This window comes from Meriones unguiculatus, chromosome 7 (genome assembly GCF_030254825.1).
Source record: "Meriones unguiculatus strain TT.TT164.6M chromosome 7, Bangor_MerUng_6.1, whole genome shotgun sequence".
Taxonomy (NCBI): domain Eukaryota; kingdom Metazoa; phylum Chordata; class Mammalia; order Rodentia; family Muridae; genus Meriones; species Meriones unguiculatus.
Genome location: NC_083355.1, coordinates 39,388,124 through 39,401,444, shown reverse-complemented (window position 1 = coordinate 39,401,444; position 13,321 = coordinate 39,388,124). Strand labels below are relative to the sequence as shown.

The 13,321-nt window shown below is 50.2% G+C and overlaps 1 protein-coding gene across 2 annotated transcripts in view; it reads right to left on the bottom strand.

Annotated features, from left to right (window-relative positions):
- The window catches only part of Asic2 (acid sensing ion channel subunit 2), a 1,053,308-nt gene that overhangs the window by 2,540 nt on the left and 1,037,447 nt on the right, over positions 1-13,321 (bottom strand). For both annotated transcript variants that reach the window (XM_060387160.1, XM_021638858.2), the window contains exons 5-9: positions 10,612-10,668; positions 8,690-8,843; positions 5,141-5,232; positions 1,920-1,999; positions 209-277 (exon numbers count right to left, since the gene is read on the bottom strand). In XM_060387160.1, the coding sequence (XP_060243143.1) occupies positions 209-277; positions 1,920-1,999; positions 5,141-5,232; positions 8,690-8,843; positions 10,612-10,668 (452 nt within the window). The remainder of the gene's footprint in view (positions 1-208; positions 278-1,919; positions 2,000-5,140; positions 5,233-8,689; positions 8,844-10,611; positions 10,669-13,321) is intronic.

The following is a 13,321-nucleotide window of genomic DNA, read 5'->3' as shown; positions in this document are numbered from 1 at the left end:
TGAAGAAGGATCTACCCTCAGAAACACCTCTTGGGGTCAGCTCCACTCATGGCCGAGCCCTCGAATTCTGGGTTGTGGCCTAGCTGGAGTGTCCTTGGATTTGGCGCATGAGAGGGTGTCTGTCTCAGGCCATGGGAAGATGTGCAGATTCAGGTCCTTCCTGCCTGGCCCTGTGTCTGGTTTCGTAGCCTACCCAAGCCGTTCTTACCATGTTCTCGTCATGGCTCCCTTCCTCCTCTTCTTTGCCGAGCAGGTCTAATAGCTTCTCTTTGATCAGCTGTAAGAAAGACAGGATGTGGTCAGTCAGGCTGGGAGGAGGATGCAAAGGCCAGAGACCCTTCCTACAGGCTGAACCGGGAATCACACAGACAGTGACTGTGTGGGCTGTGGCTATACAGGCCATGGCAAGAGCTCTGCCCGGTGGACAGCTCTGGAGGCCTCACGCTCTTGCCTTTTGGCCTCCATGTGATTCTGTTGCTCCAACCAGAGCGTGGAGGGGGGTGAGCGAGAGCTCTGACTTGCTGTGTGGACTGCTTTCTCCTACAGATAAGCAAAAGGTGCTGGTAGGCCCAGTTCCCCATGGGTCTTAGGGAACACGCTGGGACCTCTTTCTCACTGTGTAGCTCAGACTGGCCTCAAGTTCACCATCCTCCTGCCCCAGCATTGAGATCACACATATAGGCCATCACACCCAGCTTCGTTATTCATTTTCAAGGGCTGATGCCTCCACAAGATGAGGGCATGCCCAAGGTCAGAACTCTTTACTTGTAGCAATTAAGGGTAGTTCTTAAATATGCTATCTAATGTGGCTCAATTCGCCATTCATTTTGTTTCACTTTTCATGGGAATTAATAACTATGGCTTGTAGTCATTATGCTGAGAGACGTACAAGTCTCTGGACTGGTCACAAGGGGCTCTGGAATTATTGCTGTTTTTCTTTTTTTTTTTTTTTTTTGCCTCCCCTGGGAGGCACAACGAGGGCCTGAGAATCAGAATCCCGAGGGACTGTGTGGTGTGGGTGGGTGTGCTGTAGGACCTCTGGAACCACCGCCTGTTTCAATTCACACCATCCCGGTGTGAGTTGCCCGTCCATGACCAGGGACGTGGAGGTCTCCAAGCCATCACTGGGGCAGGGTGGCACTGGGGTGAGCCTATTCACAGGTGGGTTAGCCCACTAACTCAGCTGTTCTGTGAGTTTTCTGCCCAGATTAACCCTGGGAAGGGTAGTCTGGGGCAGGCTTCTTCTTGCCTGGGGCTAGGAAGTTGCAAGAGCTGATATGCTCCCAGGCCTCTGTTTTCGAATCTTTCAGAAACATGGCCCCAGGTGCCTTTAAGGATTACATCTTTCCAGACTGAGGTTGATGGGGATTCCTGGGATATGCCCCTTCCTGAGGGCTGGCTAGGCCATGGAAGACAGTACTTAGAAAACAGGCCAACCAGAGGATAGGCTTGTGGGCAGTGCACACCCTGAGTGTGTTGTGTGTGGTATGTAGATCTATGAATATGGTCTGTATGTGTGTGTGTGCGTGCACGCACACATGAATGCATGTGGTATATGTGTGGTACATGTATGCTTAAGTGTGATATGTGTGTGATGCATGTGCCTGTAATATGTTGGGCGTGTTGTATGTTGTATACAGATGTGGCTGCACTGGAGCATGAAACCTGGGCCCACTGTGGAAAGGACTCAGGGTTGGCCTCTTCTCATCCCTTTACTCCCTCTCTGTGGTCTAGGACAAGTCCAAAGATGGGAGCATGGCCGCCATTTCTTTCACATCCACCTCCCCTTACTCCTGCCCTGTGCTTAGGAGAAGTGGCTTTGTGTGGGTGGAATGAAGCTCTTGCCTCAGCCATGCTTGGTGCTGAGTCTGGGTGTTTCACCATTTGGTCATTTCCCCAAGGGTAGCCCCAAATCTTACCTCATAAATATAATCAAAGAGCTCTAGTATTGTAAGGATACTAGCACCAATAAACAATCCCATCTGACCACCAATGTCACCTGCAGAGGAAGGGAAAAGACCAGAGAGCGGGTTTTACACACAGATCCAGGAAGGGGTGAAGAGATGATGAACCCGGAAGCCGGAGCTCTTGAGTGTACCCCCTCCAGGGGAAGCCTGGGCCTTGCCACAGAAAAGCCGGTCCTCTGACAGGCCCCCTTCACTTCAGTTGGCACTGAGAGCCAAGTATGGCACTATCCAGCAGGGTTGGAGCTGGCCACTCACTGATGAGGATCATGGGTACCTGTATAGGGAGCAAAGTCCTGAGCGAATATGATTGTTGACATGGACACTGCCATGCCAAGAACCCCAATGCCGCTACTTCATGGGAGTGGCAAAGCCCACTCTGGGTGAGGCTCAGAGGGATGGCAGAGCCCGCCTGTGGTCTGAGTGTGAATGCTGATGGTGTGTGCAGCAAATGTCCACCATCGCTTTCTCCCCCAGATGTTAATGGCTGAGGAGTGCTCCTACTGAGATTAGGGGAACCTGCCTCCTTTTTCAGCTGCATATAACAACCCCAGCTCCTTATTCAGCTGTTTGCAATAACCAGGCTAATTTGTCTAGCTGTATGTGATCACCCTACCTCCCTGGGCTCAAGATGGCTTCCTTTCTGTTCCCTTCCATCCGCACTGTTCCAGCACAAGCTCACTGGGCAGTGGGTCTGTCTGTGTGCGGATGTCAGGTATGAGATCTGCGTTGGCATGGGGGCACAGCTCAGCTGGAATGCAGTGAGGCTGGACAGGGTGCGGACTGTGTGCAGGCAGCCCGTCTGATCGTTGATTGCTTTATGTGAGTGCGTATCTCCGACTCGGCACACAGAATGTGTCCGTGTGTGTGTGTGTGCTAAGTGTGTTCCCGAGTGTGTATAAGATGTACGGGGATTGTGTAGGTGTAGTGTGTTCGATGAGTATGTGCGCATATAGGCATGAAATGTGTCTGCCTAGGTTTGCTGTGTGCACGGATGTGCCTCTGAAGCTATACAGTGGGCCATGGGGCTGTACAGGGGTGTGTGTTTGTGTGTGTGTGTGTGTGTGTGTATGTGTGTTGGTGCTGGAGCATCATGGGTACATGGATACATAGGTTGGTTTCAGTGTGCATGTTGTGTGTGTTAACATGGAGTCCTGTGCATATAGGGCAGTGGCGAGAGAAGGCTGAGCTGGGCCTGATGGCTGAAGGTTTGTATGTGGCACATACTTCCCTCACAGGAGGCACACACAGATGGCGGCACCATTTCTTAACGGGCTATTCTGGGTGGGAACAAGATGCTGGGAATAAGCTCATCCTTATATCAGATGCAGATATGACAGATTCAAAGCCTGGACCCTTTTTGCACTCTGTGTGTGTGTGTGTGTGTGTATGTGTGTGTGTGTCTTTGTGTGTGTGTTGTCTGTGAGAGGGAGGGGAAGGGAGAGGGAGAGAAAGGGATAGGGAGGGAGAGAAAAGGGGAGAGGAAGGGAAAGAGAGGAAGAAAGAGAGGGGAGGGAGAGGGAGGAGAAAGAGCGAGGAAGAGAGGGAGGGGGAGAGAAAGCATGAGTGCAACCACATGCAAGCTTGATCCTCTCTGGGAAGGGAAGGGGAAAGCTCAGTCAGACTTTCCAGAGGTGAGGGAGGGGCGTGGTCTGTGCTCTGTGGCTCAGGGCCTTTAACCACAATAACCTCTGAGGCCTAGGTGACAGCTACCTCTATAAAGCTGGCACTGAACAAAGGCTTTGCCCCGATCCTCCTACATGGAGAATAGAAGTGTTCACTGGCCCCTGGTCACACCAGATGGGGCTGGGGTTCCGGCATAGTGACTATCCAGGTGCCACAAACTGCTACTGATGGACTTGATCTGAGCTAACTGCCACAGTGAAGTAGGCGTGATGGTTCGTCTCCACTGTCCACTTGACTAGATTGAGAAGCACCTGTGACACTGGTAAAGCATACCTGTGGGTGAGTGTCTAAGGACATCTTAAGACAATTAACTAAGAGGAAACAACTTTGAATATGGGACGCACCAGCCAATGGGCTGGGGGGCCTGGGCAGAATAGAAAGGGAAGAAGGAAAAGGAAGAGAGTCTGCTGGCACAGGCATATTCCTCCCTCTCTACTTCCCCCTTCCTTCCTTCCTTCCTTCCTTCCTTCCTTCCTTCCTTCCTTCCTTCCTTCCCTCCCTCCCCCTCCCTCCCTTCTCTTCTTTTCTCTCTTGTTTGGCTGCCATGGTGGTAGCTCTATTTCATCATGCTGTTTCCACCAGGCTGGACTGAAAACCCTGAAATCATGAGCCCAAACAAGTCCTTCCCTTCTTAAAGTTGTTTTGCTCAGGCCTTTTCAGTCATGAAAAGTCAGATGCACACAGTGGGTGATAGGAATCAGTAACCCCTCTCATCTCCTTACAGATGGCTCTGAGAAGTCCTTAGCTTGAAAGCCCGCTTTTCCTTCTATACTTTCCGGTGGAACCTGCCCCTCCCACGGTGTTCTTATCACTTAATTCAGTCTCAGGAACAACAGCCTTTACTCCTAAGCACCCTGTCCCTTCTATGGAGTGGGTAAAGACGAGGTGGCACAGGTTGAGGGGGCTGATCCATTGACCAGAATGTGAGTGTCCAAATGGGCCAGGGCAGGGTTGAACTTAGTTCCTCATGTATTATGTTCCATCAGAACCAGGGCAGGCAATGTGTGGGAACAGCAGTCAGGTTGGTGGCCATCTGGAGAGATCAGCTCTTCTTTCCTGTTTGAGAAAGGGCTCTGGATCCAGGGCACAACACTTGGCTTCTCAGTGCATTGCTGTCCTGGCTTCATGAGGGACCCTCAAAGTTTGGATGCCTGGTGATCTCCCAAGTTGAACATCCCCTCCTTCCACGATTCTGCTAGCATTCAGGCCCTGGAGACAGAAACTTTGGGAATCCAAGAAGGCAGGCCTGGAGAGGTCCTGTGAGACCTTTGTGTTCACCCCTCACCACACAGAGGAGACCAAGGCCTAGGCTGAAGGCTGACCTGGACCCATAACCTCCACCACAACTAGCACAGAGAGAGTAACTAGTACTTAAAAAAGTTTGCCTCCTCAGGAGGCTTACATGTCTCTCTGCCTGCCTCCCGCCCACCTCCCCACTCCCACCCCTCCTAAGAGACATGGAAATTGATTTGATAGACATTACAACTCACCAAGTAAGGCAGCGACTTCATACGCCTTCTTCTGTTCAATTGTCTCGTAATTGAGCGCTTCAAAAAATATATCCAGAACAAGAATGTTCTCCCTGCAGAGGAAAAATTAAGCACCGCACGCAGTTAGAACCCTCATCATTCATGGATGGGCTAACCTAGCTTCTCTGTGGATGGATGAGGAAGGAGAGGCCCAGGGAGATGCCCAACGATAGAACTCTAGAATCAGAGGCTCCTATCAGCTGTCCCTGTTCGTCTTTACCTCTACTCCACTCTATCTTGGAATCCTTCCTGGGAGTCCAGCCTGGACCCAGGGCCGTGTCCTCCAGGGCCAGCTTGGTTCTTGGCATGCGAAGGAGTCTAGCAGTCTCCTGACTGGCCTGGCCTCAGAATGGGTGTCTGCCCCTGCTGAACACCTAAGCAGTTACGGTCCATTCCCGAGAGTCCCCATTTTCCTCCTGAGATCCCTAACAAGCCAGGTGGGAGGCCCTGACCTGGCATCGCTCAGTCTTTTGCCAGAGCTGGGGAGAATAGTAGGGAGCAGGCCTGTAGCGGGCTGGGAAGTTCCTGGCAGAAGCCCTGGGCTCCTCCTGTGCCTCTCCTGCAGGCAGGTGTGTTAATGAGACACATCTTGGCAGGGAAACTCATTCCTGCTTGTGGAATGTCTGCTAAGCAGCAGGGCCTGGGGTTTCCTACACCGCAGTCTCTTTCTGGGAGGCTTGGCTTGCCCTCCATGCCCTCTGCACCTCTTGTTTTGAACCCGTTGAGCAGAAATCATCCCAGGAAGGGGCCTGGTGGCTGTCCTGGAATGGAAGAGTGGCCGGGAGAGACAGAAGCAAGTGTCTGTCTTTCCACATGGTGGAACTCTACAGCAACGAACAGGCCCCTTTCCCCCCCATCTGCCTTCCTCCCTGACTACCACCTGGAGGGTCTCTCTGAAACTGTTATGCTGGTTCAAATGAAAGATGATCCCAATTCAGCTTCTTGTTCATACAAACTCCACTGCACATGCTCCACAGCCACGTGTGGCCAGTGGTTACCACACTGGGTGCCGCGGCTGTAGACTCTATTATTCCAGAACGTTCTGTTGGGGAGCTGAGTTCAAGAGCACAGTTTTGACAAAGGCCACCGTCATGGCTCTTGTTTGTCCACCCAAACCAGGTAGTAAGACCTAACGGTAGAGACCTCACACGTATTTTGGCGGCAGGCATAGAGGACCAGGAAGGAACTGGGTCGGAAGCTTCCTCTTTGCTGGCCACCTTTCAAAGTGCCCTGCAGGTACTGAGACAGAAAAGCCATCCATGGTCTAACCCAGCGAGATACACCACCAGCCAGCCGGGGAAGACATACCCTCTGGTGCAAAACGCTATGGAGGTTATGGGGTAACCAACTGCTTTCTGATTGTGTTTGAGGCCTTGTTCCCCAAGAGGGGAATCTATACTTGCTGCCACATAAAGCTTCTCAAAAGCCCATGGCTGGGGAGATCACAGCCCCTGCCTTTCCTGGGTTGGGGGAGAATCTAGAATGGACATGTCAAGCTGCCTTCTTCTAAACCTAATTATAGCCCCCCTCACCTTCAGCTCAACCTATATGATCTGTGGCATGTCCATCTTTCATTATGTTGCTAACGTACCTTGTGGCAACGTGGTCTTAAGCCCCCACCAGGACACTGTCTCCTAATCATTTTACCCTGTGAAAATGATTTTTAAAAATTTATTTTTTTTATTTTTTTCACCTGAGGTCTGGCCCAGAAGGGTCAGTCGTACTTGGTAGAGAGTAAAGGACAAGAAGTTGTTCCTGGCATTAGGGAGCTTCCCACTATGATGAGTGTACAGGGTGGCAATAAGGGAGGACTCAGAGTGGGAAATTATAAGTTAGAACATGGGGAGGGGGCTGTCTGTTTAGGTCTTCTAAGAGTCCAGATCCCACAGTCTGAGGAAATGAGACTGAGTCCTCCTGCCCAAATCTCCATCTCTGGGACGGACTAGGAAGCTGTCTGTGCTGTGGCTGACAGATCTTCACTTATGGATCCTGGCTCCACCATGCTGTTTGCCATGTATGCTATCCCAAACTAACTCATATATTATAAAGTCCTTTTCAGCTCCTGAAAACCTACCAAAGTCAGCCAACCCCCCTGTCAGGGGGATTGGTCTGAAGGCACTCTTTTTTGGGTCCCTCCCCACGTTCTAACTCCCACCTCTGTCACACTGGCTCTCATTTTTCTTACTCTCACTTTAAGCTATACCTGTCAATGAGGCTCCTTTCCAGGCTTAAAAGGGAAGCCCCTCTTTCTCTGTAAGGCACCAGCACATGGTTTTTGACATGCTGTTGTTTCTTTCTAATACTCTCCCCCTTTAAGGTCTGATTATGGTTTTGGATCTTTCTCCTGATTATTTTCCTCCTCCTCCTCCTCCTCCTCCTCCTCCTCCTCCTCCTCCTCCTCCTCCTCCTCCTCCTCTTCTTCTTCTTCTTCTTTTTCTTCTTCTCCTCCTCCTCCTCCTCCTCTTCTTCTTCTTCTACTTCTTTTCTTCTTCTTTTCAACAATTTGTGTATGTGTGTCTTGGTGTGTATGTGCACGTGTGTGTGTGTGTGTGTGTGTGTGTGTGTGTGTGTGTGTGTGTGCGTGCATGCGCATGCAGAGGTCAGAAGAGGGCGTCAGATTCCTTGGAGCTGGAGTTACAGACATTTCTGAGCTGCTTGAGTCAGGTGTTGGCATCTGAACTCCAGTCCTCCCGAAAGAGCAATAAGCACTCTCAATGGCTGAGCCATCTCTTTATTCCCACCCTTCCTCCCAAACCTAAATCTTTTTTGTTTTGTTTTCAAAGACAGGGTTTCTCTGTGTAGCCTTGGCTGTCCTGGACTCACTTTGTAGCACCAGGCTGGCCACGAACTCACAAAGATCAGCCTGCCTCTGCCTCCGTCAGGGCTGGGATTAAATGCGTGCGCCACCATGCCCGGCCCAGACCTAAATCTTGAAGGATGGTTGTGTCAGCTCCTTTCCTGAAGGAACTGCTTATTTAGCTACAAGTCACACTGCCGAAATATTATAAGGGAAAGCACCATGGTGCCAGGGGAAAAAAATAAAACGGGGGAGGGGGGGCAGTAATCTAACTTTCTAAGGCAGTTCTACTCAAATGGAGACAGGTACCACAAGGAACCAGCTAGGAAGAGTGGCAGGAAAAGTGTTCCCGGAAGAGGGAGCAGAAGGCTCAAGAGCCACCAGGAGAATTATACATTCCTTAGAAAGGTCAAGCGCTCCCTGGACCTCACCCTGAGCAATCTGCGGTCGACCTCGGTGTCTCCCCGCATATCTCAATTGTAACCAGCACTGTCCCAGACGTCATTGCCCTATGTGGTTTTCAATCCTGCACTTATCTCCCCAGGGGGCTGCAAGCTCTTTGTGGCCTTGTCTTCTGAGCTTGGCACACAGCAGGCACCCAATTAGTGTTTGCTAAATTGAGCTAACTGCTTGCCTTTGCCTCTTTCTGCACAGCCCTCCTCCCCACTTCCCCCCTCCCCACTCCCCCCCCCCCCATTTCCTGCTTAACTTACGAGATGTATTTCTCGGATTTGTTAAATTTCTTCTCCAGGTACTTGGCTGAGGTCTTGCTGGGGATCTTCACCATGGAGAGCTCTTTGTTGTAGCGGGTCAGGTTGCAGGGTGTCCTGCAGAGACAGTAATTGCTGTCCTTTTCGGCCAGAAGACCTGCAAGAGAGAGAAGAGGGTCTCAGGCAGCGCGGGTGGGGGCGAGGATCGCTGGCCCAGCACAGCTAAATTCTAGGTATTAAGAGGCAAGCTGGGAGGGGAAGCTGGGCCCCGTGAAATAGGGATAGGGAATTGCTGAGATGGGGAGTGTGTCTTGGGCTTGTTTTTCTTCTGCTTACTGTTACTGTCCTCTGTTACTTTCAAAACTATTGATCCACCTCCATTTTTCCAAGGGGGGAGCTAGCTCCTCCCCTTCTCAGGGCTTCCTCCTCTGTGTCTAGCATCTGAGCTCTGACCCACACAGTAAGCCACCATGAAAGCTAATATGGAGAGCACTGTGCTTGGAACTCAGGTCTTCATGCTGTTCCTGCCAGTGCTCTCCATAACCCAGGCCACATCCTCTGCCTGCTGAGAGGATCCTTGGATCCTTTCCCTGGAGGCCCTCTCCCAATCCAACAAGATCAGGTCAAAAGCACTGTTGTCCTTAGACTGTCTCTCTCTCTTTTTTTTTTTTTTTTGACTAAAAAAAAAAAAAAGGGCTTTTAGCCAGGCCCGTGAGAGTTGCTTAGCCTGGCTTTGGTGAGAAGTCTGTTAAAGGTAGCATAGAGAGAATTCTCACCCTGATACTCTGTCAACCTGGCCTGCTTTCAAGAAGAATCCCAGTCCTGTGAGTAGCAATACTCCCTTCCTTTGACATCCCCTCTGTACTGTTTCATCTCCTGACTTCTCCAAATGCTTGCAGGTCCCTGGCTATCTGGTACATACTGAGATGAACCTTCTTTCTCTCCTGCTACAATAGCCTTGATACTTAATTGCAAGGGTTCAAAAGTTTCCTTATCATTAGCAAGAGTAATTGTTCCTTCAACCCTTTTCTCTCCTTCCCTCCCTCCCATCTTCCCTCTTTTGTTCTCCCTCCCTGCTCTGTCTCTGTCATTTGGTTTTGTTATCTTTATTCCATAGAAAGACTTTGCATACATTGTAAACTAACCATCCACCCCCCCCTTCTCAGCAGGAGAACAGGAGTCCAGCCTTGCCTTCACTTAGCTGCTACAGGAACTGGAGTGAGCACTGTCTACAGTTCTGCCTGCGTTTTCCTGGGCTGGAGAGAGGAAAGGTGGACAGCTGGACTACCTCAACCCTGTCTGTGTGCTTCTCCTCCCTCCTGCTTTTCTAGATGGGGAGCCAGCAGTTATTTTAGTCCTCAAATGCCCTGGAGGCTATGAAAGGAGGGGTTAAGAGAAGTGGGGAGGTGGCCACTGCGGCATGGTGGGGCTTGGAAGGGCTTGTGTTTGCACACAGGGAATGGGAGAGGACCTTTCTCTGCCACCTCTCTTGGGCTCTGAAAATGGGAAATACATGCTATTTTCAATAAACTCTCTCTCTCTCTCTCTCTCTCTCTCTCTCTCTCTCTCTCTCTCTCTCTCTGTTGGCCTCACCAAGCTCTTTCATGTGACCCAGCAGCCCCCTGGGTACCCTCCCTCTATCTTTGCCCTCTCCCTGTATCCTCCATTCCTGATGGAATCTACTTCTCTTCCACTACCACCCCTGTGCCTCCTTCCCTCCCTCAGTGCCCTTTAGAGCCCTCCTCCACCATCATGGTTCCTTCCTCTCCTTTCTTCCTCTCCAGCTTCCAGCAGCTACTCCATCCAGAGCTTCTTTGTGCTCATCCCTTTTCCATTCCTTTTTCCATGGTTGACTCTGTGCCCCTACCAGATGACCCCCCAATCTCCACTTTACCCCCCCACTCCCTCTGTGCCCCAGTACTGACCAAGGGCAGGCTCTGCACACTCCTTGTGCTGCTCAGGGGTGCAGAAAGGGGCATCCCCTACAGGAAAGGAAAGCAAAGAGAGAAAGGGTATTAACCACATGGGCAGAGCCATACATGCCAACGGCACCTCACTGACCCAGGGAGCGAGTGACTTCCAAACCCACAGCTGTCTTTAGGGGACGGTCTCATGGGTGCCACTGTTCAGTGTCGTCAGATCTGGAGGTCACTTCTGATCTGCTCTCTGATGGAGGAGACCATGAGACCTGCTGGGCCCACTTCTGGTGGTTCTGGTGGGTGATGGGCCAACTTGTCTAGAAGACTGGGACAAGGCAAGGTGGGGTGGGGTGGGATGGAGGGAGGTTTCTTCTAAGCCTCAGTCCATGTGGTCTCCTTGAACTGTTTTGCTGGGCTCCAAGTAGAAAAACATGGGCCTCAGTGTCGGCATTCCAGACAGCAAGCTGCTGGCGGTAAGTCAGGCTTGGAGTAGAGGTCAGTACCATCTCAAGGCTGCTTTTTCTCAGCACATCACACTACTACAAGTAACCATGGCACGGCTCTGTGCCTCCTCATGGCTCTGTCCATCAGCTCACACAGTTGAGATGTCCCGGGTCATGTCATGGATGGAAAGATTGCAGCCTTATTTTGTCTGCTTGCCTCTGGCTCGGGTTTTAATGGGAAAAAGCTTTTGGCTGGTGGTTTAGTCTGAGCATCAGGCGAGGAACACTCACTGAGGCTAGGCCTTCATCTCTGGGAACGCTCTGTAGAACGCTAAGATCTCTCTTTTGTTGTTGGTTGTTTTATTTTCCCCCCAGTGAAATGTTCAGTCAAGGTCCATCAGAAATGTCGTTTTTGATTCCCCACCCCCTGAGCCTTTTTTTTCAGCACTGAAGAGCTGGTGCAATTCCCTTTTCCAATAATAATATGTGTTCTATTTTGCCCTGTCTTCAAGGAAGCTCACAGGCAATTTTATCGTCATTATTTAATGTTGTAGGAAAAAAAAAAACAACAAGTGTGGGTGATGTATCATTTATTATTTGCCCTATGATTATTGCAGTGGTATTATTTAACCCATTATCACAAATAATAAGGCACAGACACCTGTTAGATGCCTTATTACCTTAGGCAGGGCAGGTATTTTTACCTATGTTATCTCAATAACCTCACCATCCATCCCCCAGCCTCCATCCAATGCCATCTGCCTTAATCATCCTCATCTGGTCTAACTCCTTCCATCCATAATCCCAATAGGCTCGCTTATATTTTTCATCTTGCTCTTTTCTCTATCCACGCCATCCTTGGGGTCCTTCTCCTCAGCCCATGGAGTTCCTTCTCCATGCTAACCCATCATGGCGTCCTCCTCCCTCCTCTCTTCCTGTCCATTTCTTTCCTGTGATTCTCCTGTCCTCAAAAGCCCCGGAAACTTAGCCACGCCTACCCCGTTCTGCCCCGCCCAGGTACAGGCTGTTTAATCAGCCAGTCAGGTAGGTTTACACAACAAGGGTAGGTGTATCCAGGCATCAATATACAAGCATCAGACCAAACCCCAGCGATTTAAAGCGACACACATTCATCCTCTTGTACTTTTGTAGGCGGGCAATCAGCACAGGTTTCGCTGGTGCTGAGACAGCTGTGTTCTCACCTTCTCTCCTGGAGGATCTAGGGGACAATTCATCGCCTTTATTGCTTCTACAAGCCCCTCTCTGAGTCTACCTCTCACTCCAGCCATGGAAGTGATGCTGATTCCAAGACCCAGAGTGGCTAGATTGGGACCACACTTATGTCTCCCTCCTAATGTTAGTGAATTAATAGAATTGGCAAAATCTCTTTGGACAGAGGCAGGTTTTTTTTTTTTTTTTAAAGTAATTTATCTTCTTTCATTTTTCTTTTTAAAATTTATTTTTATTAATTACAGTTTATTCACTTTGTATCCCAGCTGTAGCCCCCTCCCTCATACCCTCCCAATCCCCACCTCCCTCCCTCATCTCCTTCCATGCCCCTCCCCCAGTCCAATGATAGGGAAGGTCCTCCTCCCCTTCCATCTGACCCTAGCCTATCAGGTCTCATCAGGACTGGCTGAACTGTCTTCCTTGGCCTGGTAAGGCTGCTCCCCCGTCAGGGGGAGGTGATTACAGAGCATGGACAGAGGCAGTTTTAAAGATCCACAACTCTAATCCTGATTGACTAAGGTCATTACTGATCGCTAATGAAATAATTCAGAATTCAGTGATGAGGATACTCACTTGAGAACAAAAACAATGGCTGATGAGCTAAGTCTCCACCACAAGGATTCTGTTAAATAAGCTTAAATCATGTAGGACATTAAGCACAGGAGAGCAAATATCAAAAGGAACAGCAATGTTCCAAGCACACAGTAGTAGTATTTTTTTTTCCTCCTACCTCCTCGTGCACTAATATAAACATCACTGGCTTTTGTAGTTATTCAGGGCATTTTTTTCCCCCCAAAGATCATGAAAGTAAGAATAGAGAGGGTTAGTGATGTGGACTAGCCCATACAGCGAGTGGAGAAGCCTGGAGTAGAAGCTAAGGTCCATGCATGTGGTCCCAGTTACTCCTCCTTGCCCACATCAGCTTCCACTCCACACTCCTGCCTCTGACATGCTCGCTGCCTCTAATGAGATGGCAGCAAGCATTATTAGATCGACAACGGAAGTGTCGGCACAGGCCCATCTATTTGCTCACTAATAGACTT